At 38.3% G+C, this 27,611-nt stretch overlaps 3 protein-coding genes across 6 annotated transcripts in view; all 3 read left to right on the top strand.

Moving 5' to 3' along the window:
- The first annotated feature begins 71 nt into the window (after window positions 1–71).
- LOC119501449 lies at window positions 72–4,182 on the top strand. The gene is made up of 4 exons (XM_037791815.1): window positions 72–303; window positions 1,444–2,040; window positions 2,126–2,245; window positions 2,764–4,182. Exons 1-4 carry the CDS (start codon window positions 275–277, stop codon window positions 3,755–3,757), a joined length of 1,740 nt encoding a protein of 579 aa, XP_037647743.1. The 5' UTR covers window positions 72–274; the 3' UTR covers window positions 3,758–4,182.
- Window positions 4,183–5,196: 1,014 nt separating this feature from the next.
- On the top strand, window positions 5,197–10,454 carry LOC119501447. 3 transcript variants are annotated; one of them, XM_037791811.1, is made up of 5 exons: window positions 5,203–5,300; window positions 5,482–5,559; window positions 7,150–7,746; window positions 7,831–7,950; window positions 9,032–10,454. In XM_037791811.1, exons 2-5 carry the CDS (start codon window positions 5,531–5,533, stop codon window positions 10,059–10,061), a joined length of 1,776 nt encoding a protein of 591 aa, XP_037647739.1. In that variant the 5' UTR covers window positions 5,203–5,300; window positions 5,482–5,530; the 3' UTR covers window positions 10,062–10,454. The 3 variants fall into 3 exon arrangements, with proteins under 3 accessions (XP_037647741.1, XP_037647739.1, XP_037647740.1); XM_037791812.1 differs by having other exon boundaries at window positions 5,283–5,300; window positions 5,486–5,559; XM_037791813.1 differs by lacking the exon at window positions 5,482–5,559 and having other exon boundaries at window positions 5,197–5,300.
- A 2,390-nt stretch (window positions 10,455–12,844) lies between these two features.
- tmem104 (transmembrane protein 104) overlaps window positions 12,845–27,611 on the top strand; it is a 64,376-nt gene continuing 49,609 nt past the window's right edge. The window contains exons 1-6 of one of the 2 annotated variants that reach the window (XM_037792183.1): window positions 12,845–13,123; window positions 15,094–15,160; window positions 15,993–16,114; window positions 18,372–18,453; window positions 21,542–21,644; window positions 22,273–22,356. In XM_037792183.1, coding sequence (XP_037648111.1) covers window positions 15,116–15,160; window positions 15,993–16,114; window positions 18,372–18,453; window positions 21,542–21,644; window positions 22,273–22,356 — 436 coding nt within the window. In that variant the 5' untranslated portion in view covers window positions 12,845–13,123; window positions 15,094–15,115. The remainder of the gene's footprint in view (window positions 13,124–15,093; window positions 15,161–15,992; window positions 16,115–18,371; window positions 18,454–21,541; window positions 21,645–22,272; window positions 22,357–27,611) is intronic. The other variant, XM_037792184.1, reaches the window with a different exon arrangement.

Below are 27,611 nucleotides of genomic sequence, written 5' to 3'. Positions count from 1 at the left end.
AGTCTCGTAAAAAAATAGTTGGGTGTGGTGGTGGTTCAACCTGCTGATGTGGAGAAAGGAAAATGAAACCAAACTGCCACAACTGTTGAAGTTTTGTCAACAAACTACCTGAACAGTTGAACTAAACTGGTGATTTTAGCAGATTCAGCCAACACATGAGTTGGTTGTCTCTATATGAAACAATCAGATGTCCAATCTTGATTTATTTTTATTTTAACCACGCAGGTAGACCTAATAATAAGACGAGGCCCTGATAAGGAACTGGAGACAGCATATGGAGAGGACAAACATGTCTGCTGCAAGGTAAAAAGCTTAAATCTTTGAAGTATTTTTGCACAGAATAAGAGAGAAAAGCCTGTAGTAACAGCAGAGTGTCAAATAAAGTAAAAGTATGGGTATTATTAGGAGACAGATCTTTGAAACTCCAATACACAGTGTGTTATGAAGATGTTAAATAAATCTGAGATTTGAGTGGGTTTTAACCCTAAATTACATCCTTATGTGAGGTTGTTTGTTAGTGTTAAATAAATATAGAAAGTAATGTATCCTATAAACAAAGGTAACAAATAGAGAAGTACAAACCTCTTGGCTTTTGGTATGTCAACCTCTTGTATTAATCATCACTGTAAAATAATTTAAAATATGTTATAGGCTATTGCAGATTATTGTGCCTAAAAGAAAAAGTGGAATATTGTTGGAAAAAAAACCTTGAACTTGTAAACTGATAAACCATTTGTGCTCTGGTGATATCTGCTGGTCAAATCCTGTAAATGCAATGACAAACAAAAAATGCCTGTGCATTATGACTTTTGTCCTGTTTTATCTGAATAGTATCATAGTCTTTATATCCATTAGCCTATTTAACAAGATTAGAGGAGCATGTGAAAAAAAATGTTAATTGCAAAGTATAAGTATTCTTTATGCTTTGCCATCCGATCATCCTACAACCCCTCAGATTCATCTTTTGGGACCCATTGGACCCAAGTAGGGAACCACTGATCTATGTAGACAATATAGGGCTCTCTATATATAAGAGGGCCTTCTGGTTATGTTTTAGTCATACAGGCATACATACATACATTCATACATACATGCATACTATATGTGTGACAATTAGTTTATGTTAGTTTGAATTCATTTAGTGTCTCTGTAGTCATTTTGTTGTCTTTTTGTCTCTTTGTAGTTGTTTTATTGCAGTTTAGTGTCACTTTGTAGCTGTTTGGTGTCTCTGCATTTCTTTGTAATCGTTTAGTGTCTCTTTGTAGTTATTTATTGTACTTATTAGTGTCTCATTTAGTGTCTCTTTGTGGTCGTTTTGTTGTTCTTTCATTGATATTTTGATGAAATGAGGCTGTCTGACGCAGCTTCCTGCCACTCTACAACAACAGTTCAGTTTGAATTTGTTTTGAAATCTCACAAACTGGATGATGTTTTGTGTTTCAGAAAAGAACTACAGGAGGCCTTGTGCTGCTACACCGCAGATACCCTCATCTACATCGACACAGTGAGAGAGTTCTGTGAGAGGAGCCCTAAATGGATGCTTGGGAGGGAGAAAGAGTTGCACATGATGGTGGACATCAAAGATAGGGCTGACAGCATCGGCCTAAGCATCGGCCATGTTACCCAGTCAGAGAACAGAGGTAAGAGGGGTAATGCAATTTGGGAATATATGAAGAGCAAGGTGACTGCAGACAGCAGACGTGCAGAGCTGGAGAAGGAGCTGGCTGCTGTGCTGAAGGACACTCTGAGAGGCCTGGAGAAGCTCCACAGCTTCCTGGATGCAGTAGAGAATCTGGCGGTCACCTCACTCCATGTGTTCATGGAGGAGAACCAGGGGTTACATTTGCCAGAAGGGATCAGCCTCGAACAAGTTCAGGTTGTCATCACTGCTGCACGGGAAATCTGCCATCTCCTCCTCAAGTTTAAAAGAGATGCAAGTGTCTTCTTCCTTCCCAAACTTCAGAATGTGGAAGTGCTGTCATATCAGCTGGACAGATACATCCAGACCACCCAGAAAATCTGTGAGAAGTTAGAGAAAAGGTAAAGAGACATTTCATCAAAACAATATGCACATTTTGCAAAATAGACTTCTAATATAAAAAAAAATCATTTGTGTCTTTCACAGCTCCTTCAGTGACTTTTTCCTGAATATGAACACCAAAACTCTGGTAGACCTCGATGTGGATTTGTCTGAAGATGACATACAAAGGATGCTTCATCACATTAATCAGCTTGATGAAATCAGGTAAGCGTTAACCATCTATATTGGTTATATTGTTTATTGGCCCCAAATGTCAAAGAAGGAGCCGTTGGCAATGAAAATAAAATACAAATATGTATTAAAAGAAAATCATGCACCAAAAATAGACAACAAAATAGAACAAGATAAAATGCAAAGTTGAGGAGCTGGAGACACGGCAGCATGGCTGTAGACTCAATTTACTGCAAATAAAAGAAATTACAGGCAAAATTATTATAATTCATAACTCAAATGACATAAACCTGATTTTCCATGATTTCGATAAGCTCTCAGAAATGAGTGGATCCTTGGGTTATGGTTCTTGTCCAGTTGTTTATACCTCAGTATAATTTGTAATTTATTTCATGGAATATTGTAGCCCTTCTGCTTATTTCAGTTTTATGTGGATCCAAAAAAGAAAACCAGATCCCAAATCTAATATTTTCATACAAAATTTTAAAGTCACATATTAACATTTTGAGATGTGTCATCTTATTTAGTCTTTCTTAATTTCTCTTCATCAGGGTGAACCAGAGCTTCAGGACAGTGTTCCTGTTTCAGGAGGAACCATGTTCTGGCTTCATCAGTGAGTTCAGCGAGCGAAAGCCCAGGATGCTGAAGTTTCTAGTAGACCTGGAGGAGAATGCTGTTCAGCTAGACAGGATGAATAAGGGGGCAAAGATCTCCAGTGTGGCAGGCAGCTCGGTGGGGTTAGCTGGAGGTGTGCTTTCCATCATTGGTTTGGCATTAATTCCTGTAACAGCTGGAGCGTCTCTAGTTCTGACAATGACTGGGGTGGGGCTGGGAATTACCAGCGGAGTCAACAGTGTCGTCACCACCGCCACAGAGGTTGGCGTGAACTGTAAACATCAAAAGAAAGCCAGTGAGACCTTCCAGAGCTTCATGGAGGATGTGCAGTGTCTCCAGGATTGTCTGGAGGAGGTCACCAAAAGGGAAACGAGCCAGATAGATGTGGTTGTTGGAGTGGGCAAGGTGCTTGGTAAAGTTTGTGCTATTGGGAAGGGTATTGATGGGCTTGTTGATGCTGCCTCAGCTGTTAAGTTGTTAAAAACTGAGGAGCTGGCTGTAAGTGCTGGCAGAGTGGCAGTGCAGGAAGGAAAAGCATTACGTAACGTGCCCAGGATGGCGGCAGATATCCCAGATATTGGTCAGGCAGCAGTCAAAGGGCCTCTTGCCCTCTCCAACTCAGCCAGAGCCGGTTTCATCGGGCTCAACGCTCTCTTCCTCGGCATGGATGTCGTCTTCATCTGTAAAGACAGCATCAGTCTGGCCAAAGGCAGCGAGACTGAAGTCTCTCAGTTCATCAGAGCCAGAGCTGCACTCTGGCGTTCAGAGATGGACTCATGGCAGAAGATCCATGACTTCCTTTGTGAAGGTCAGCTGACATCAAAGAAAAATAAAGCTGACCTGGAGACGCCATTTTATCCAGAGAGAGAGATGAAGCAACTCGGAGAAACAAAAATGGGAATTCCATTTGATGAAGTGGATGAAAAGTGAAAGAGGAAAGTTCTTGTGTAATACAGTAGTGCTCAGAGACAATACCAACTCTGACACTATGATCAGATATGAGATCCATTTAAACTTTGCTTACGGCTCACTGTTCAGCATCAAACATCATTACAATCTATCTTTGAGGAAGTTTTAATCAGCTGTAATTCTCACGGCATAAACCAATGTATCGCTAAACCTGATTCAAAACATAACACACTGTCATTTAGCACTTTACCTGATGATAAATGTAACTGAAAAATATAATTACTATTTTAATCCTAGAGTTGCAATCACTGTCATATAAAAATATAATTAGAGCAAAAAATGTTATGCGCAATACATTCTGTACAATCTGTATGATCTTCATTATTATGTTTGTATAATTCAGTCTGCCATTTCTCTTGCACAAAAATAAATACAATTTTAAAAAGTAAAAGGTTTGTTTTTTTCAGGTCTGAACATGACCACTGCCATTTGCCGTGCATCATGGGTCATCTAAGGTTACAAAGTCAGCCGTCTGTTCCCTCCAGGTTTAACTGCAGTGTTTGATCTATTAGCCTACATCCATCCAAACATGTTTTAGAAGCCATTTCAATGATTATTACTCATTACTACTTCATTTTACTAACAAACCAAAAATAGAAAAGTTTAGATTGAAAGATGCCTGCCCTACACCACTGGATGGTGCTGTTACACAGGACTTCTGTAAACTGAACCCTGAAGGCATCATTACAGTTTATTTTACATTAGAGCGCCTACTTATTTTAATTTATATTACTTTTAACTATAACTTTAAACTTTATCTATGTTTTTTTTTACACCGAAAGACACTGCTTTTCTACATTTATATATATATATATATATATATATATATATATATATATATATATATATATATATATATTTTTTTTTTTTTTTTAATTATAATTTACTACTATTTATTATTATTATTATTATTATTGTTATTGCTATTTTAATTATAATTTATCTATTCGTTTAATTACTTTTTGGGTGTCCGGGGAGGGTGGGCGGTTATATAATAATATATAATAATATTATATAAATAATAATAATATATAAATAAATAAATGAGTAAACATTGAGCACAGATGCTGAGAATTTGATGGGGTATCATTTCTGGATTTTCAAAATAATCAAAGCATCAGGTTGCCCTGCTCTAACAGGTACATTAAAAGGTCTTCCCTCTGAAATATAGTGCAGTAGCATATAAAGTAGCATAAAGTGGAAATACTCAAGTAGGCTAGAACTAACATATATGTAGGCCTATGTGGAAATTGTACTTAAGAACAGTACTTGAGTAAATGTACTTAGTTACATTCCACCACTGGTCCCAGCCTTTCTTAACCTGCTGCCAGGAAGTGAACATTTCCTCTACAGAAGTAACAATCACTTCTATCATTGCTTTGGGCCATGTCAAATTATACTTCCGACAGCCTATGAAGGCAGCATCAGGAAATCAGCTGGCTTCCTGCTGACTCTGTGAAGCGCTCTTTGTTTGAGCGTCGTGAAATAAAGAAAAACAAGTTAGGTGGGTGTGGTGGTGGTTCGACTTGCTGATGTGGAGAAAGGAAAATGAAACCAAACTGCGCCCACTGTCGAAGTTTTGTCAACAAAAGTCTTGGCAGATTCAGCCAACATATGAGTTGGTTGTCTCTATAAGAAACAATCAGATGTCCAATCTTTATTTTATTTTTATTTAAACCACGCAGGTAGACCTAATAATAACACGAGGACCTGATAAGGAACTGGAGACACCATATGGAGAGGACAAACATGTCTGCTGCAAGGTAAAGAGCTTAAATCTTTGAAGTACTTTTGCACAGAATAAGAGAGAAAAGCCTGTAGTAACAGCAGAGTGTCAAATAAAGTAAAAATATGTGTATTATTAGGAGACAGATCTTTGAAACTCCAATACACAGAGTGTTATGAAGATGTTAAATAAATCCGAGATTTGAGTGGGTTTTAACCCTAAATTACATCCTTATGAGAGGTTGTTTTTTAGGGTTAAATAAATGTAGAAAGTAATGTATCCTATAAACAAAGGCAACACATACAGAAGTACTAACCTCTTGGCTTTTGGTATGTCAACCTCTTGTATTAATCATCACTGTAAAATAATTTAAAATATATTATAGGCTATTGCAGATTATTGTGCCTAAAAGAATAAGTAGAATATTATTGGAAAAGAAAACCTTGAATTTAACTGATAAACCATTTGTGCTCTGGCGACATCTGCTGGTCAAATCGTGTAAATGCAACGACAAACAAAAAATGCCTGTGTATTATGACTTTTGTCCTGTTTTATCTGAATAGTATCATAGTCTTTATAGCTATTAGCCTATTTCACAAGATTAGAGGAGCATGTGAAAAAAAATGTTAATTGCAAAGTATAAGTATTCTTTATGCTTTGCCATCCGATCATCCTACAACCCCTCAGATTCATCTTTTGGGACTTATTGGAGGGGTCCTGACCCCCAAGTTGGGAACCACTGATGTATGTAGATGATATAGGCCTCTATATATAAGAGGCCTTCTGGTTATGTTTTAGTCATACAAACAAACATACATACATACATATATACATACATACATACATACTAACTATATGTGTGACAATTAGTTTGTTAGTTTGTAGTCATGTGGTGTCTCCTTGTAGTTGTTTCGTGTCTCTTTGTAGCTGTTGCATGTCTCTGCATGTTGTGTTGTCTTTTTTAGTCTCTAGTTCTTTGTGTCTCTGTCTCTTTGCAGTCATTTGATGTCTTTTTGTAGTCTTTAGTGTCTCTTTATAGTCGTTTTGTTGTAGTTTAGTGTCTCTTTGTAGCTGTTTGGTGTCTCTGCATTTCTTCATAGTCGTTTAGTGTCTCTTTGTAGTTATTTATTGTACTTATTAGTCTCATTTAGTGTCTCTTTGTGGTCGTTTTGTTGTTCTTTCATTGATATTTTCCAGGTGAAGCAGAAATCTCAGGTGCTTTTGTCAATTCAAAAACTGTAGATCAACTTAAAGGTCCCATATGATGCTCATTTTCAGATTCATACTTGTATTTTGTATTTCTTCTAGAACTTGTTTACATTCTGTAATGTTAAAAAAAACTTTATTTTCCTGTCACTGTCTGCCTGAACATTACCCTCTGTCCATGGATTTAGCATTTTGATACTTTCACAGTATTTATATAGCACCTACACCTGATTTATAATTAAAAAAAACACATGAAAATCTCACTTTTTACAATATGGGACTAGTATTATTATAATTATTTAGTTTACTGTGATGAAGATGAAGAGAGGCTGTCTGACGCAGCTTCCTGCCACTCCACAACAACAGTTCAGTTTGAATTTGTTTTGAAATCTCATGAACTGGATGATGTTTTATTTTTCAGAAAAGAACTACAGGAGGCCTTGTGCTGCTACACCGCAGATACCCTCATCTACATCGACACAGTGAGAGAGTTCTGTGAGAGGAGCCCTAAATGGATGCTTGGGAGGGAGACAGAGTTGAACATGATGGTGGACATCAAAGAAAGGGCTGACAGCATCGACTTAAGCATTGGCCATTTTACCCAGTCAGAGAACAGAGGTAAGGCCTTTTTGGAATATATGAAGAGCAAGTTCACCCAGGTGACTGCAGACAGCAGACGTGCAGAGCTGGAGAAGGAGCTGGCTGCTGTACTGAAGGACACTCTGAGAGGCCTGGAGAAGCTCCACTGCTTCCTGGATGCAGTAGAGAATCTGGCGGTCACCTCACTCCATGTGTTCATGGAGGAGAACCAGGCGTTACATTTGCCGAAAGGGATCAGCCTCGAACAAGTTCAGGTTGTCATCACTGCTGCACGGAAAATCTGCCATCTCCTCCTCGAGTTTAAAAGAGATACAAGTGTCTTCTTCCTTCCCAAACTTCAGAATGTGGAAGTGCTGTCATATCAGCTGGACAGATACATCCAGACCACCCAGAAAATCTGTGAGAAGTTAGAGAAAAGGTAAAGAGACATTTCATCAACATAATATGCACACTTTGCAAAATAGACATCTAATATAAATAAAATCATTTGTGTCTTTCACAGCTCCTTCAGTGACTTTTGCCTGAATATGAACGATGAAACTCTGGTAGACCTCGATGTGGATTTGTCTGAAGATGAGATACAAAGGATGCTTCATCACATTAATCAGCTTGATGAAATCAGGTAAGCGTTAACCATTTATGTTTATTGGCCCCAAATATCAAAGAAGCAGCTGTTGGCAATGAAAATAAAATGCAAATATGTATAAAAAGAAAATCACACACCAAAAATAAATAACAAAATATAACATAGAAAATTGAAGAGGAGCTGGAGACACGGCAGCATGGCTGTAGACTCAATTTACTGCATCTAAAGGAAATTAGAGGCAAAATTATTATAATTCATAACTCAAATGACATAAACCTGATTTTCCATGATTTCTATAAGGACTCAGAATTGAGTGGATAATACCTCATTTTACAGGTCTGCAAATTTCATGGTAATTAGGGTGATAATTAGCAAGTAAGCTATTTGAAAGTTCTTTGGAATTACTGCCAAATTGCCCCAATATTGACCTAAAAATGTATCAAAAATGGCTTCATTATCAACATTATTTAATTATTATATTCCGCTATTTCCCAATGGCTGGTAATGTATTTATTACATTTCCAGGAAAAGAATACAAAGTTAATTGATATGCTTTATTTCCATGTCTGCTGATAAATATATAATAATTAGCAAATAACTTATATGAAATATCTTAAAAAACTCTCTGAATCATGACATTAGCTACCAGGTTACATTTGTGTAGACAATAAGTCACACAATGGTGAGATTTGTTCCTGATCAGAAGTGTCTTCTATTAGTTTTGGTTTTCCACCTCCGATGAAGAGCAGCGCACAGCAGGGCCCTATTTTAACAATGATATGATATTTTAGCATACAATTGTTAAGTATTTATTTTAGGGTAAATATTGGAGTAATTTGGCAATAATTACAAAGAATTTCCAAATATTACTAGCTAATTATCACCTAATTACCATGAAATTTGCAGACCTGAAAATCGAAATGTTACCTATAATTGTTAATTTATTTTGATCAAATATTGTAGTCACTACTGTTTATTTCAGTTTTATATGGATCCTAAAAAGAAAATCAGATCCCAAATCTAATATTTTCATACAGAATTTTAAAGTTACATATTACCCTTTTGAGATGTGTCATCTTATTTAGTCTTTCTTAATTTCCTCTTTTCTCTTCATCAGGATGAAACAGAGCTTCCGGACGGTGTTCCTGTTTCAGGAGGAACCATGTTCTGGCTTCATCAGTGAGTTCAGCGAGCGAAAGCCCAGGATGCTGCAGTTTCTAGAAGACCTGGAGGAGAATGCTGTTCAGCTGGACAGGATGAATAAGGGGGCAAAGATCTCCAGTGTGGCAGGCAGCTCGGTGGGGGCAGCTGGAGGTGTGCTTTCCATCGTTGGTTTGGCATTAATTCCTGTAACAGCTGGAGCGTCTCTAGTTCTGACAATGACTGGGGTGGGGCTGGGAATTACCAGCGGAGTCAACAGTATCGTCACCACCGCCACAGAGGTTGGCGTGAACCGTAAACATCAAAAGGAAGCCAGTGAGACCTTCCAGAGCTTCATGGAGGATGTGCAGTGTCTCCAGGACTGTCTGGAGGAGGTCACCAAAAGGGAAACGAGCCAGATAGATGTGGCTGTGGGAGTAGGCAAGGTGCTTAGTAAAGTTTGTGTTGTTGGGAAGGGTATTGATGGGCTTGTTGATTTTGCCTCAGCTGCTAAATTGTTAAAAACTGAGGAGCTGGCTGTAAGTGCTGGCAAAGTGGCATTGCAGGAAGGAAAAGCATTACGTAACGTGCCCAGGGTGGCGGCAGATATCCCAGATATTGGTCAGGCAGCAGCCAAAGCGCCTCTCGCCTTCTCCAAGTCAGCCAGAGCCGGTCTCATCGGGCTCAACGCTCTCTTCCTCGGCATGGATGTCTTCTTCATCTGTAAAGATAGCATCAGTCTGGCCAAAGGCAGCGAGACTGAATTCTCTCAGTTCATCAGAGCCAGAGCTGCACTCTGGCGTTCAGAGATTGACTCATGGCAGAAGATCCATGACTTCCTTGACAAAGGTCAGCTGACATCAAAGCAAAACAAAGCTGTCCTGGAGACGCTATTTTATCCAGAGAGTGAGATGAAGAAACTCGGAGAAACAGAAATGGAAATTCCAGTTGATGAAGTGGATGAAAAAGAAAAAGTGGAAGAGGAAAGTTCTAATGCAATACAGTAGTGCTCAGAGACAATACCAACTCTGACAGTATGATCAGATATGAGATCCATTTAAACTTTGCTTACGGCTCACTGTTCAGCATCAAACATCATTACAATCTATCTTTGAGGAAGTTTTAATCAGCTGTAATTCTCATGACATAAACCAATGTATCGCTAATCTGATTCAAAACGATATTGCCACTTAGCACTTTACCTGATGATAAATGTAAATAAAAAATGTAATTACCATTTTAATTCAAGAGTTGCAATCACTGTCATATAAAAATATAAGTAGAGCAAAAAACTGTTATGCACAATACATTCTGTACAATCTGTATGATCTTCATTATTATGTATGTATAATTCAGTCTGCCATTTCTCTTGCATAAATAAATAAATACAATTTTAAAAACTAAAAGTTTTTTTTGTTTTTTTTTATCCAGAGATTCCGTACAGAAAAGAGCTGCATGCTGTTTTTTAGGTGTTCATACGTTTCCTCCTACTTTGGCTTCTCAGGATGATATGAGTTGGATTCCTGGATCAATAACGCGGAAATGTGACATGATAAGACTGTGGAATCGTTTGCTTAATACGTCAGAATACAGGGTCAATAAGAAGGTTTTTCTTTGGAGTAAATCACACAATTCTCCATGGGCTACAGAGCTTCATGCTGTTTTTGAAGCAGTTGAATTGCAATACATGTATATTGTAATAATTTATCATGCAGAGTGAACACAATTAGGAGAAAGCTACTTGCTGGATTTGAAGAAAAATACAGTATTACAGTAATACAGTATATTCAAATCAAGCACAATTATGACACTGAATCTTACTGTATGTTCTGAAGCAAATTTATCGAGGAGTCAAAGGTCTTGAGTTGCACAGCTAAGAACGGGAATCTCTCCTCTGGCCCTTGAAGTTGGCAGATTTAAAAACATCCAGGAGGACAACAGGTTGTTTGAATAATGCGAATTAGGAGAAGTTGAAAATGAATCACATTTTCTTTGATATCCTTTCTTCGATATACTGTGATGAATTAAGAATTTTGATTGAAATGAAATGTCTGTTCAAAATCCATAAATGTTTTGGTGCACTGACAATGACAGAATGTAATAGCTATTTAATTTTAATGCTTATAAATTGGCTACTTTTGTTTCTCAAGCTTGGAAAAAAAACATCCGGATGGTTTATTTATTTAGTATTATTTTTAATTTATGTTGCTACTCTGGTTTCTGTGTTTTTTCTTAATTTTCTAAATAATGGTGTCTTGTACAGTAAGCCTGTTTGGGCTGGGCATATTATTTATGCATAAAAATAAAAACTGTTTATCTGCAGTAATGTGTTTCTGTCACTAGATGACGCCAGAGGTTAAACTCTCCAAATGCCTAGTGGTTATGGGGTTGGTCGTTTTCATAACCTTAGCAGCACGGAGGGGCGGGTTTTGCTGATGTGTAGTCAAAGTGTAATCATATAATGTTGAATTAATTATGCTAAAATTAGTCAGCAGTGTCAACATATTATGATCCCAAAATCTGAAAATGATTGGACCTCGTGATTTGTTCCCCCCGCACCAACAACAACAACAACTGACCGAGCAAGTAATGTATGCATCAAGTTAACACAATAATAACTCCATTTTACCTATCACAATAAAAGCTTTTTTTTATAGCAACCGCTAAGATAGAGTTTTATTTTGAAGGCTAGCACCGGAAGTGGGAGTTTATGTGAGCGGTAACTTGGTAACGACGTGTGTTCATGAATCAAGGTAAGGACCAGCGTCATTGCTACGTCATAGTTTTGGGGGTACCACACATGCGCAGTAGAATCTGGTCTGCACTTGCCGAAATTGAGCCAATCAAAACGCACGACCGCAGCTTCAGTTAAAGGTCAGTGCTCATCTATAATCTGTGATGTTAAAAAGCTCGGACCAAGCCAGAAATCTTGGTGTAGTCATGGACTCTGACCTGAACTTTAACAGCCATATGACAATTACAAAGACAGCCTTCTATCATCTGAAGAATATAGCAAGAATTAGAGGACTGATGTCTCAGCAGGATTTGGAAAAACTAGTCCATGCATTTATCTTCAGCATACTTGACTACTGTAACGGCGTCTTTTCTAGTCTTCCTAAAAAATGGATCAGACACCAGCTGATTCAGAACCTGCTGCTGCTAGAGTCCTCACTAAGACCAAGAAAGTGGATCATATCAGTCCAGTTCTGAGGTCTCTACACTGGCTCTCTGTCTCTCAGAGAAATTATTTCAAAAATACTCCTGCTGGTTTACAAAGCACTAAATGGTTTAGGGCCAAAATACATTTCTGATCTTTTGCTATGTTATGAACCATTCAGACCTCTCAGGTCATCTGGATCAGGTCTGCTTAGTGTCCCCAGAGTCACAACTAAACATGCAGAAGCAGCGTTCAGTTTTTATGCACCAAATATTTGGAACAAGCTCCCAGAAAACTGCAGGACCACTACAACTCTTTTAAATCAAAGCTTAAAACTTCCCTGTTTGCTGCTGCCTTTTATTAAACCAGATAATGATCTTATACTGCACTAGAGCTTTTACTCTTATGTTATACTCTATTTTAGCTTCTATCCTATAGCTTTTATTTTTAGCTTGTTTTTATTACTGCTTTAATTATGTCTTAATGTTCTTTTGCACTTTGTCACAATGTTCTTGAATGTTCATGTAAAGCACTTTGAATTGCCCTGTTGCTGAAATGTGCTATACAGATAAAGCTGCCTTGCCTTGCCTTACACTGCGCATGCGTCATACCCATAGCTCAGACTCGTGTCCTATCCTCTTTCAATAGTCCTTGGTTCATGCGAGAGCAGGTCAGCTGGTTGGTTAGTTTACTGAGTCAGTTAGTTATAAGTGTTAGATCCTTATTGGGTCGCGTTTTTCTACAAACTTTCGGTCCACACCGACTTCCCACCAACTATCTAACAACGAAAACAGCTGATGTTAGCTCTGTGGCTCAGCTCATTCAACCAGCCAGCTAGAGATCCACATGACAGCTCGGAGCATCCTGCTAGCCGAGCAGCTACATTAGCAAGACACACTGGGAAGAAGTGAGGTGAGGACTTCTGTTTTAATCAATGACACTCGTGTAGCTAGCTTCTAGAGACTCACTTGTATCAGTGTATTTAATACAAACGATAAAAACAATATATTATCCATATGTATTTATGTGTGATAGTTATCCTAACCGACGCTGCTAGCTGGGTTGCTAGCAAGCAAATGACAGCTTAACACACCAACAGTAGTTGTGTGTAGCTTTTTGTTTCTCTGTCTCCTTGTAGTCATTTGGTGTCTCTTTGTAGTCATTTAATGTCTCTTTGTAGTCATTTAATGTCTCTTTGTAGTCATTTAATGTCTCCTTGTAGCTGTTTTGTGTCTGCATTTCTGTGTAGTCATTTAGTGTCTCTTTGTAGTTGTTTAATGTCTCTTTGTAGTCGTTAAGTGTCTCTTTGTAGTCATTTGGTGTCTCTTTGTAGCTGTTTTGTGTCTCTGCATTTCTTTGTAGTCGTTAAGTGTCTCTTTGTGGTCATTTAATGTCTCTTTGTAGTTGTTTAATGTCTCTTTGTAGCTGTTTTGTGTCTCTGCATTTCTCTGTAGTCGTTAAGTGTCTCTTTGTAGTCATTTGGTGTCTCTTGGTGTCTCTTTGCAGTCATTAAGATAGATAAATAGATAGATAGTAACTTTATTGATCCTGGGGGAAATTCAAGTTTACAGCATCACAGTTCCATAATGCAAAACATGTTAGTAAAAAGGCAGTAAAAAAGTTAGTAATGCAAATTACAAAGTACAAAAAAAATATACTAGATATAACAATACAAGGAGATGATGAAAACTGTTAAAAGTGAATCTAGTGCAGGGTAACAGCTGTGATACACGACTATTAAAAAAGTGAATATGGTGCAGAAGAGACTGTTATAACTGAATATAGTGCAGGGTAACTCCAGTAGCTTAGTCTATGAAAGTGCACTGTGTGCATTATTATCTGTCCTGCTACTCAAGTAAAGTATTGTACCTAAAAAACATGTACTTAAGTACAGCACTTGTGTAAATGTACTTAGTTACATACCATATTCATTCAGTACATTTACTGAAGCAAAGGATCTGAATACTTCTTCCATCACTGCTTGTTATTAAAATTAGAGTAATTCCAGTAAATGCATCATGCACATTAATGCAAATGGCAAATTTTAAATACTTTACTGCTGGGCAGCTTAATCTACAATAATATATCAATGTATGTTTTATGTATGTAAAATATAAATCTATAAAGTAATTAAAGCTGTCAAATAAATGTAGAGGAGTAAACTATACAATATTTGCCTCTGAGGTGTAATGGAGTAGAAGTTTAGCACATAATGGAAATAGATACACGACTATTAAAAAGTGCAGAATAGACTGTTAAAAATGAGTATAGTGCAGGGTAACTCCAGTAGCTTAGTCTAAAGTGCACTGTGTGCATTATTATCTGTAGTGACTTAAACACAGCTTTATACAACCAGTATCACTTTTGCAAGAGGACATACACGCCGTAACATAAAGAAATAACACATTATCTTTAATCAAATGAAAAAGAAGAAGCGGTTTTCTTAGTTGTTTGCACAATCTCTGTCATTGAACTACACGGTAGTGACATTGGGTAAAAGACAGATTATTTATGAAAATATGTGCTGCTATGTGAATCACATGTGTGCCGAATTGAAAGGAGGTCTGTAAAGTTTAAGAAGTGACTTAAATTATGTTATATATATACGCGCAGTCTTTTGCTAATGTTGAGATGAATGCAAAATTGCAAGATATGTGATGGGAGTTCTTTTTTACCATGTAAGATCAAACTTAGCAACCACTTATTGGGGTTTTCTTACATTCTCAATATTTATTATTATATTATAGACTTTTGTTCAAAGGTTTTGGCAATATTTTAATAATGGACATGCCAATAATGTCAATTTGAATTTAGATTATTATTATTATTTTTTTAAAAGAAGTTAAAATTCTGAATTTCTAAAATTCTTGTTTTTCTTTCAGGTGAGGACCAGTGTCATCAACCATGGCAGGTGGAATTACAGAGAGTGGGGAACCCTACTCCCCATTTGTGAGTATCTCATACAGGATGCTGGGTTTAACTTCTATTCTTATATTAGCATTATTTAAAGTCAGACATATATTTCACTGCTTTGTATATGTAGAGGGCGAGCTCTGCACACACTGCCTGTTGTCAATAAACTTGGGCAATTACATTTTTGAATATTACAGCACTTTAAGCTTGGAGGATTAGAAGTTGTAGTAATTCGTCTGGTTACTTGCAGGTGCCTTAACCTTTACCTTGTGTTTTTTTTAGCCACTTAAATTGACTGCTCATGTTTCAAACAGTTCGTAAAGTTAGGACAAAGAAAAGCATTTTTCTAAGCAAACTTTCTTTGTGTAATCAAATGAGTAATGTCTTTGGGAGTATAGGGTTCCTGAATATGAAAGTGCAGTGAAGAATGAAGAGGAAACTAAATTGCTTACACATCCCTTTTTAACACGCAAGGCCTCTTTTATGGTCTGGACTCAGGAGTTTTGACAACTCATTTAAGTCCCTTACTGCTTACGTCAGCATGACTTTGCCACAAAGATAAAGTTCTGCTGGTCATATGTTTTTTTTCAGGAAGCTATAGGCTTTGAATCATTAAAGCACTCTGATACCAGATAGGTCTAAGTGCTGCCAAATTAGCCCAGTTGTCATCCATGGCAATGGTTGAATAATCCAGCAAGTAGGCTGATCTTAATCAACCAAGGTACAGAGGAACACATGATACTGCAGTGCTTGAGATTTTGCATTCAAGCAAAACTAAAATGCAACAGAAAATGAAATTGTATAGCCGAGTGTCATATTACACCTGAACATGTCTTTATACCTCTCATCCCACTCATGTCTTCTCCAGGTGGGGCTGGTGTATATGTTCAATCTGATTGTGGGAACAGGAGCTCTGACGATGCCCAAAGCCTTCGCTACAGCCGGCTGGGTGGTCAGCATAGCGCTCATCTCTTCTTTAGGATTTATGAGGTAGGTATTGTCCTACCCATCTACTTCCTTTCCATTTCCCACATGCATCACCTGTCGTTCTGTCCTGCATGCAACAACAGAGACAACATAAACACAGAGCTGAAGGCCGACATATTCTACCAACGTCTGCCTTCTTTTTTAGTTTATATTCAGATTCAGTATTAAAACCACACATGTTTGGTGATTATGATATTTGTTCCCTGCTAAGATAAAAGCGATTATTCAGAGGACTTTTAATAACGATTGTTTTAATAATATCAAGCACACAAGGACAATCACGTTAGTGTTTTCCAATGTGTAACTGTGAGTTTATTCTTTAAGTTATGCATGCTGCATGATTTGGTCCAAAAGTAAGAAATGGACCCACAAAGTATAAAAACAAAATCAAAATTTGGTAGGATAGTAAGGGCAGTTGATTTAATTAATCACTCTCACATATTGATACATTTTATTAGGTGAAAAGTCAATGAAAAGGCATTCAGTATGTGCTGTCAGTCAAATATGAATTGTGTTCAATTCAAACTTGGATGCGGTTATATATCTCTCATTTTAAATGGAGCAATAATTGTTTAAAAGTTAACAATTACAAAAAATTGCATTACTGTCGGAACAAAATTCTGATGTCAAAATTGCTGATGATTCATAATAATTAATCTTTTAATTACCGCACATTACATAAGTGTGCGTTTAAATTCATTTCGACATAAAACATGTTTAAATGTGATAATGTCTTGCCAGTTTGGCATAAATTGAATGTTCGTCCTTCTGTTTGCAGCATTTTAAGATCCCATAATCAATATTTTAATAATAATAATGTATTAAATAGGGGTGTATCGGTACACGAAATTCACAGTTCGGTATGTACCTCGGTTTTGGGCTCACTGTTTGTTAAATTTTTGGTATAATAGAGAAAACAAAGAAAATGCAGAAAATAACTTCTTTTTTTTATTTTGAAAATTTTCTACAGTTGCTCATTGGTCATAATTCTTACTTTAACAGCTAAGGCACTCAAATACTGGCATATTATCTATGAAAAATAAATTAATAACAAAACAACAGAAATGGCTGTAATATATAAATGTAATGTTAATGTAATCAAATTTCCGCTGGGGATCAATAAAGTCTTTCTGTTTCTATAATGCTCCATCATAAGACTCTGACTTATTGATAGTTCCTGAACTGAACTATAACTTGTGCTGGTTCATACAAGGCAGGCACAACAGACTGACTGAAACATACATGTGAAGGTGCTTTGTAGCAGGGCTCAAAACACTTTGACCATATGCTTTGATTCTGTACTGTCTGTGATCGAGTGTGGTCGCATACATGCAGCGATAAACACTGTAATCGACACAATCAGGTGATGCCGTCGTAAATTTAATGTTTGAAGCGCATCCACAGATGTACCTGACTTCAGTTTAAGATAAGATAAGATAAGATAAGATGAAACTTTATTAATCCCCAGAGGGAAATTCAGGTGTCAAAGCAGCAACATCAGCAAACAGAGTGAAACACAGGAGTGTTTGCATGCAGTCTGACACAAATTATTGTCCACTGAGCTTTATTAACCCAGCTAACCGGGCTAAACCAACCAGCATGCTACAGCTGACAACAACTGGTGCGCTGCCGAAACTTTCCAGTTAAAACTCACGCTGCAGAATTTCTGTTCCACGTGTGCGAGCAATTGACATGAACAGCTGTTTTGGGTCACAGGGCGTACCAAAAGGATGTCACAAACTGAACTGAGTTAGCTCCCCTCGGCTTACGGAGCTTCATAGTGAGTTTCAGCTCATTGTTTACTGTTTTAATTCGCTCTCACCTCTCTCATTGCGTCATTTTCAGAGAAAAAAGCTGTAAAAACGCACTGTCCACTACCTGCTCAGCAGCAAACAGCAGACAAGCACAGTTAGAGACTAGCTGGTGAACATAGTGGAGCATTTAGCAGCTAAAGAGGCAGATATTTCCCTCAGGAGTTGGTAGTAGGTGTTCACAATGTGTTCCTGCTGCTCCCAAGTGGCCAACAAATCAGTTATTGGTGGTTTAAATGAAACAGATTTGGGATATTTACATGAACTTGTTTTCTCTTTCAATTTTCCAACATAACGTTGCAATGATCACGGCCAAAATAAAATGATAATGGAACAATTTCTGCACTTGATAACCAGTCATACTGCATTTGTCAATCAGTGTAACTAAAAGCGGCTCGTTAACTTTGTCGCGTCTTCTTGTCTTACGTTCTTCCCTCTCTCCTCACCAGCTACATGACCACCACGTTTGTGATCGAGGCGATGGCGGCGGCCAACGCTCAGCTGCGCTGGAAGAGGAGAGAGCAGGAAGAGGTGAGATAACGTGTGCATATCTTTTAACAGGATGTTGGCTGGATGGACAGTTCTCTATTTGCTTAGAGAAGTGAATGTTCCACTCTGTCAGAGTTTGTCTAATAATGTCTAACATGAAGCCAAACACTATTTGCACCCTGCAGGCAGAACAGTGGAACTAATGTTCGTATAAATGCAGTGCAGGGACATTTCCAGTCCGTAGCTCTGGCGCATCTGCTTACAGGTCTTGTTCTGACATGTCCAAGCATGTTTAGGCAGCTAATAACAGAATTTACTTGAACTATCTTTTCTTCAACAAAGATAAACCTGTTAAATAATCAGTGTCCAAATAAACACAAATCCAGAGTGACTGCAGTCAGGGGGAGAGATGGTGTGCTTATACAGAACCATATTGTGAGACAGATTAATGAAAACGATCCTTTCTTCCTTTGGAGCACGCCGGATCTAGCTTGTTTAATTGATTCTTAAAAATAGACTTATGCAAATCCTGCTATGGTACAGATTTCACACTGAGGACACAGATACTGGATAATATAGGAGCGTGCAATGTGGGCAGTAGTGCACTCACTACAGGATGTTTCACAGTGGATTTGTGTTTGTTATAACGTCATATTTTGCTTGTGTGGATTTCTAATAATTTGCATTACTCATTAAAAATGTAAACAGTCTGTCCTGATGAGTTGAGGTGAAGCTGGAATCGTGCTTGATGCCAGGGGGTTAATGGCAGTCCTGCAACAGATATCTACGGCGTAGGTTTCAAACATTGCTATCACCACCGTAACACTAGATCGCACGTGATCAGGCCATAATGAACAGGAATTACAATTCAAGTGTAAACCTTTTTTTGCAGAAACAAACTGGTCAAAACTATATAGTATAATATAGTATATAAACATGGCATTGAATTGAATAGATTGGCCCCAAAATGAAGAGACTATAAAATATTTAATGTTTTTAAAAGGTGAAAAGAAATCATCCTTTTAATAGGAAGCTATTTTATATATTTTTTATATTAGAAGGCTGTTGTTGTTTTATCGTCCAATCGTAGCACAAGTGAAATGTGTCTCTGGCCACTCGTCTATAAGAAACCCAATTTGGATGAAGCCGTCAGTAAAGGACTGTGCTCGATTATCAAGGGAAACAACCCACCCTTCAATCATTTTTACTTTGACTAAGACTTTAAATGGCACGGTCTTTGCTTTTTGGCTCTCCCCTGGTACAGAAGTCATCTTGCTTAATGCCTGTGGGTTTCCAGTTGAGGAGTTATGTGCCCGAGGACAATAGCCCGGCTCTGACTGAGCCCCAAACACTCGGCCTTGATTCATGGCTCCTGTACTTCTCTCAGCGTTTTTCCTCCCACGTAATGGAAAACAACAGAGGGAGAAAACTGGAAATGTTCACCGCTGAATGCTTTTTATTTCTCTCTGCTTGAGTGAAGCATATTAACAAAAATAAAGCGATGCATCATATATGTTTTCCAAGAAGGTTTCTACAGAAACTAGAGACCATGAGTTAGATAATGGTCCTTCTGTCTGCATTACCTGCGTTAGAAATAATTGTAAGCCTGTTCATATGGAAAACAAGGCAGCTTTGTAGGCAAAGATAAAGCACATTATCCAATTCTGGCCTTTATTCACAACTGTGTGGTATAAAATATCACATAAGTGAGTGATGTTCTGATTAAATAGTTAATGTTTGGCAGTGGCTGTGGAGATATGGCCGCCCTCTGCTGGAACTTTAAGTGAAATGCGACTAGATTGTATAATTCTCTCCCCAAATGTTAAAAATCCACAAAGAAATAATGTCAGCACTTTCTTTTACTCGTCTATAATTTCCTGGAAAAAAGTGTTATTTGGGACTAGTTACAGGGAAACTAGTGACACTATTGTAAACAGTTTAATTAGCAGATGATTTCCAGAGGAATTCTCTGGAATGGAGCTGCTCCATTCAAACCCATGTAAATGTGTTATTATTTTATTCTTAGACACGTTATCCTCTATATAAGAGCTGCAACTAACGGATGCCACTATGTCACTATGGATAAGTTGGTCGGATGATTACTGGGTTAGGAAATTAAAAAAATTAAAAAAAATAAAAAATTCTGCCACACAATTTAATTAGTCTAACTTTTCTGTAAAATGCCGTAAAGTTTTACCTTTCAACCTAAAAAAAGTAATTTAAATACGATGGAACTGCTCACAGCTGAAAGACCCTGCACCCTGTACGTGGAGTCGTATATAGACATTGCTTCGTATTAATGTATCACAAGCAAAAAGGTGGGGAGCTGGTGCTCTAGATTACACTAGCGACTAATTAAAATGAATTAATTGGAAGTGTAAAAATTGAACACCATCTCCTTTTCCATGTAATTGGTACCGCCTTTTCCAGGATGAATTTTCAGTTTCATATAATTTCCTTTCTAGAAAATTATAGTATAGTTGGTTTGTCTCAAAACTGTTTTATCAGATAGTCTTTGTATTAAGTCATTTCTTTTAGTCATAGTATGGGTACTAATGTTGTCGTTGCTCCGTCCTGCTTGGTCATAGAAAACTGCTCCACTTCGGATTTACAGACTTACATGTAGTCTTGTGTTTGACTGTGTTTTACAAAGTTAGTTTGAGTTTGTTCATGCCTTCAGGCAGCGATGAAGGGAACTGACTCTCATCCATAGCTGAACATTTTAGTCTGTTTTTTGTGTCGGGATGCTGATGTTTGCTGTTTGTCACAGAGCCATTAGCTCCTGTCACTCCTCATCTCCTCTTCCTCCCTCCGTCCCAGCCAGCGTGTCACTGTTTAATTCAGCTGATGACAATCACAAAGTTGACTCATCATTGACAGCTAATTGACATTAATCTGCTGAGAATTTGTGAAATGATAACAAGCGATGTGTTATCGGTGTGCAGTACTCCATTCTGCAAAGTGCTTCCCAGCTGTTGCTTGTAATTTCCAGATGTTGCCTTCCCCTGCGTCACATACAGAACAACTAAACACCGTTTTAACCGCTTGTGAATTGAATGTTGTTTATGTTGAGAAATTAGGAAAACAGGCAACTAAAATAGAGCTTCACACACTCGTGTTATCTCTACAGGTCAATGACAGCGACTCCACCTCTGAGTATTCGGATGATGATGTCATGGTCCGAGGCCGATCGGAGCCGGAGACGAAGCCCATCTTGTCTGTCCGTAAGTGTCGTAAGTTTGACGAGTGTTTATGGTACATCGATTTATTACAAACAAGAGGTTGAGCTGTTTTAAACTGGACTGGACATCTTTACATGCTGGTAAATCAACCTGTCAACCAGTTTTTTTTCCTTCTGAGGACAGTCTGTGTTAAATATGTATCTATCACAGCAGAAGATTGAGAAAGCATTATTGAAAATGCACTTTTAAAAATGATCTTATGCAGAGTTTTTTTTTAACTAAAAATGAACTAGATGATGTTAAGGTCACCAAAGTAAATTTTAAATAATGATAAATAATGTGCAGATTATAAAATTACATTTTAGTACATGAAATATGAACAGTTTTGAATCACTTTTGAACCCATTTCATATTATGTTTCTAATAATAATATAATTCATATTTAATTATCAGTCTGTCAAACTGTTAATAATTTGTTTTTATTTTAAGACCGGTGTTCCTGTGTAGGCTAAGCATTGACTGTAAAAGCGAGCGATGAAACAGTTTGCACTGCAGAAAGTGTACGCCTTGTGATGCAAGACAAATTTCAGAGAAATAAAGTCAAATCAAATCATCAGGCTGCTCTTTGACATTCATCTGTGCGGGGTATTTACTGCAGATGGCCTCTATGTTTTCACAGAGAGATCAGGAGGTCACGTCGATCAGTTCGACATCGTGGAGCGGGTCGAGATGGGTCAAATGGCCTCCATGTTCTTCAACAAAGGTAATATTCTTCTGGCCTCAAGCGTCTGCTCTCGCTGCCCATTATTCAATTAACTACAGCCGCCGCTGCCATCATTAGCCGCGTGTAACATTTATGGAGGAGCAGTGAAGGTTGTGTGGGATGATTCAGAATTAACTCAGAATTTTTTACACCTTTTTATGTCCGATCCTCACATTCACAAAGGAAGGCTGCCGGCTCTCTAATTGGATGTAATTATATATGGATAAATTGCCTTTGGTTGTAATTACCTGTTTGAGACTCCATCAAGGCTGTTAATCTCCCTACTGTGCATGTGTGAGGGAGGGGGGGACTTGTGGCAAAGATAGTAAGGCTTCTGCCTGAATGATTTGGGCGCTAATGAACCCTCTGTTAACTTGTGATGGCAAATTGAAAGCAGAATCACGTTCTCCTTGAACCACACGGAGCAACCTCGCGGCTTTACATTCCTCAGTCACATCAGTACATTGTCCTGGCCTTGTCTCCTCCCTCCCCTTGTCTGCTTGCATTACGCCGACCAGCTCTTCTTCACCAGATGCGAGTGACTCAACGGTCCGCGGCGTCCCTGTTGTCGCAGGCATAAAGGAACAACAAAAGGTCAAAGCTCTGACAACATCATCTGCGTCGACGCGTTCGGTCCTTTTAGCATTTTAACACTAGGTGGAGCACTCGGCACACACGGTGTAGCACTCAGCCCGTGTTCACACCCACACGTGTGAACGCACTCATGCATGCCGTCATGCAGCTCATGCTGTTAAAGCTGCAGTGTGCTTGCATCCATCCATCCATCCAGCCTCTTGTCACTCAGCTTGACTGTCCTGCTCGTTAAAGGTGAAGTGCTAAAAAAAAAAATCTTTGCTGATGACCTTTCCCATTGTGAAACAGGCTGTGTGTAGGTGAGGCACGTGGGGGAGGTATCGATTGGCAATAAGGAAATGAGTTTTCTCCCCTCTTCTCTCTCTCTCCCCATGCTATTGGAAAGCTGCCCAGTGACTCTAATCAGAAATGAATTAGATAGGCACGAGTCCCAGCACATGCTGGACGAGGAAAAGGGAAACGCAGCTCTTTTGTCTCTCCTGACAGCACCGACCTGCTCGCTTTCTACCTGATGTCCTGACTTTTTGAGAGCTTCCTTTTTGTGCACAAATGAAGAAAGTTGAAAGTTGTCAGTTATATTTTTAGATATCTGAAATGTTAGATCGTCATAAACACAAGAGACCATTCAAAAACTTTGACTTTTTGACTTAGTAAAATTTAGTTTTTTTTTTTTTTTTTACTATCTGATCAAATCTGCCTGACATTTCATGCCAACTTTTGGTACTTTTCAGTCCAGTTTTTTGATAGTCTTTGCTGTGGACGTAGGGTTGGATTATACTCGATCAGAACTAGTTTTTACAAGGTGTTGTCCGACCACATCAGAAATCAAAAGTGCTGTCTGTCAAAGAGAGAAGTGGGGGACGCGATATGGGGATATTTAAACAATATTTTCAGATAGGCGTTCATAGTGTTGCACTCAGTTGTTCATGTGCAAATTGCCGGAGATAGTTGTGTTACAAAAAAGAGAGCTCCACTACAGAGAGAAAGTTCAAACCTTGGCTCCTTGTCTCACCTCCGCATAGCTGACCATTCACTGTGTGAAGTGGACGTGAATGTCAGATTATCAGTTACAGGAATGATCGGACACAGAGGGGGTTTTCCGAAACTATTCGATCATCCGACAAGCAGTTCTTATGAAGTATATTGGCCGCTGAAAGCTGAAGCAGTTATTCGATTAATTGATTAGTTGATCGACACTCTCGGGTTCAGCTTTTCTTTGTCATATATGACATTAAATTACACAAATTACACTGTTGGTTGGACAAAGAAGACACATTTTTTGGAAATTATGTTGATCAAACAATTAATCAATTAATGATATAAAAATGTACCACAGTCCACAGTGATTCCACTCCTCTTGGAGAGATGTTCATCATTGATAAACTTTGTTGTTGGACTTTTTCAGTGTTAGTAAAGTTTTAGACTCCGTGCCAGTCGAGAGCACTAATAGAAAGGATTCAAACAGACTGGTGCAGCTGGCCACTCTGCATGACCTCTGCATGCTCAGACTAATGATAATTTATGTAAAAACATGCTGAGGAGGACTGGTACAACTGTCAACAAACTTACAGGTCACCGGATACGCAAATGTAGTGAAACAAACAACAAATCATCTGAATTCGTAATTGTACAGTGTGAGTTTCTGTCTTACTCTTTTGCAGGTCAAATGATACTTTAGTATTTTATGTTAACAGATTGAATATCTTTGTGTTTTTGGAGTGTTTGTCAGACAATGCAAGCTATTTTATTTTCAACCTGGGCTCTGGAAACTTGTTCTAACATTTTACAGAGCACACATTTAATGGATTAATCAAGATAATAATGAGCAGACTAATTGATAATGAAATTAAGTGTTGCTTGCAGCCCGAGCTATGCTTCTTTCTTTATCTCGTTTTTGCCTCTTGGTCAGACTTTATAGATTTGCTTTAAATAAACTGCTAAATCTAAGAAGGAGCACCAGCAGGCCATTAGGAGCTATTCATTTATTTGTTTACGAATGTAAATCTCAGCCCTCTTCCGAGGGAAGGGCTGTGCAGTTTGTTAGATGTGACAAATTAATTCAAAGCAACTCCAGGAAAACAAAACCTAAATTGCAAGGGATTATGGGTGTGTGGCGACAGATGTCAACATCTGATAGCCAGTGGTTTGTCTTTCTTGGAAAGCGGAGCAAAACTAAATCAACCGAGGGTGAAAATTGAAGTCTGGACTAGCAATTGTATTCAGCTCTTTTTTTTTTCATGCATTCAAGCAGCTAAATAACAAGAGAGTGCAAACAAGTCCATCAAATTACAGGACGTTGAAACAGCTTTAACACCACTCCCTCACTCTTCACAGAGAATAAACTGTAGGCGTGACTGCACGCTGTCTTTCTGTCCTGCACCTCTGCAGGCAATTAAAAGGCATCTCTCCCGCTGTTGAAGAGGCACTCTTAGAGGGCATTTGACTTCCTCCTGGACTGAAATTGACATGGCAGCAGCAGCAGCGGCGGCGAGGCAGGCTTGGAATAAGGCCATGAGTATCGTATCAGCCTGACCTGCCGCCACTGACAGGAATGTTGATGGGGGCTGGTTTATCTGCACCACTGTGGAAAAGGTGTTACTATAACCTTCACATTGATGATTTTGAAAGTTGATTAGAAGACGACTTTGGCTAAAGTCACAAAGAGAAAGAGAAAGAAAGAAAGAGAGAGAGAGAGCTGTCCTTGCATCAGCATCTTGTCTCAGCTTGTCTTACCTCTGTGATGTGATGTGCTGGTTAACATGGCGGCTGTGCAAACAACACGATTGTTTCTTCAACGTGAGCCGTCCCTCCCCTGACATACGGAGGACCATGGCGCCGAATAGTAATTTACTCCGCTGTAACCTGGGCATCTTTCTTTAACGAGAGCCAAACATGGGCACATCCATTTTTAATACTTCACTGACTTTTACCTAAATGTCATACTTGTGCATTTGAGAGTGCTGGCAAAATGAAAATCTGGAGTGCCTGAGCCACTGGGAAGATAAATGGACATGTTTGCCTCAGCGTGCAGCCCGATCATTTTCTATAAGCCACTGCTACAATAGTTTCTGTGTCAGCTTTGTAAGAGATGCACTTTAATTTCAGGGACTATAATGGCTAACCGTCATCAAACAAACAGATTGATACTACAAGTTGAGTCCCAGGAAAGAATCTCGCTCCATGAAAGTGTGATTTGTTTTTTTAAAAAGAAGGCCTGTTATGTTGTTTAAGTTTACAATCTGTTCAGTCTTTTCACACCTCAGCTCAGCTTCCTGGTGGTTAGAGGCATATGTGGAGCTGTGGGGGAGAAAGTAATAGAAGTAGTTCAGATTTTGGAAGACTCATTTCTGGTTTCAAGGTGTGTTAGCATGTTTTTACAGCAGTAGAAAATAGATGATATTGCCATTTTAAGGAGCTTTTACTGGGCAGTTTGGTAGAAGAATCCATGCTGAGGTATGGCCACGTCATGTCACATCTGCTCAAAGCCTAAAGAAGAAATGGCGTCATCTATGATAGCATTGTTGCTGCGTTGTACCTCCCATCTTATTACTGCCTGCTTCTCTCTGTCAGTCATGTTCTTATAACATGATCATGTTGTGAGTGAATCAGTCACGATAAAATCGTCAGATTAGGAGTGTGAATCTTTCGGTATCAATCTCATGATTCGATTTTGATTCTTGGGGTCACGATTCGATTCAGAATCGATTCTGGATTCAGTACATAGTGGTGCTAATTTCAGGATCTATTCCAGTCTGCTGTGCGCTAATAAAGGCGGTGTGGCAAATTATGGCATGAAAACAGAGTAAAGTGTGTACAGATAATGGACTTTTTAGATTTGGAAAAAAGTAAATGCAAAAGGTAACATTTATTGGTGCTAAACTTGCACAAATAAACACTTTTTACTTTTTAGTATTTTTCAATTCTCAAGTTCAAGTTAAACCAAAATATAAATGCTGCCTGTTAAATAAATATAATTAGTAGTCTTAGGCTAGCTGCCTTTTTATTTTTCAGAAATTTGCCATATGCAAAAAATATAACAACCGAGCCAATCAGAGTCTTGTTGGCATGATTAGGAATGGGGATGTCATCTTCCTGCGCCAGAAAATGGTGATAATCATGGATAAGATTGACGGCACCATACAAGTTTTTGTTGTAAGTTGACTTACAGAAATAACGGCGGCAGGTATTGTATCATCCTCAATCGACATGATAGGCCGATACATAGTTGTCAGTTTTCTTTTTAAGTCTTGAATATTGATGTTGTTAAAAATAGCCATAGCTAAGATCTGAATCTTTCTATCTTTTCCCCGAGTTCTGGATGTAAAAAAAGTTACTTTGGTGTCAATTAAAGCTCCGATGATTTGTTGATGGTCAGAAAATGAATCCGATATAACTATTCTAATAATTGATAAACTGTTTATTTTTACGTTTTTCAAGCAAAAGAGCCAAACATTGTGATGGTTCAAGGTTTTCAGATGTGAGAATTTGTTGCTTTCCAGTGACCTACATTGTATGAAATTGATTCTTTTTGAATTTTGGAAAGACAAAACGAGACGTTTGATGATCACATTGGAGTGAAGGAAATTACAGTTGGCATCTTTCTGTTTTTGTGTGTTTTACTGATCAAATGATTTATCGAGAATATAACAGACATTCAGTGT

Source organism: Sebastes umbrosus, chromosome 14, assembly GCF_015220745.1.
Source record: "Sebastes umbrosus isolate fSebUmb1 chromosome 14, fSebUmb1.pri, whole genome shotgun sequence".
Lineage (NCBI taxonomy): Eukaryota > Metazoa > Chordata > Actinopteri > Perciformes > Sebastidae > Sebastes > Sebastes umbrosus.
The sequence above is the reverse complement of the archived record's forward strand: the minus strand, read 5'-3'. Positions and strand labels throughout refer to the sequence as shown.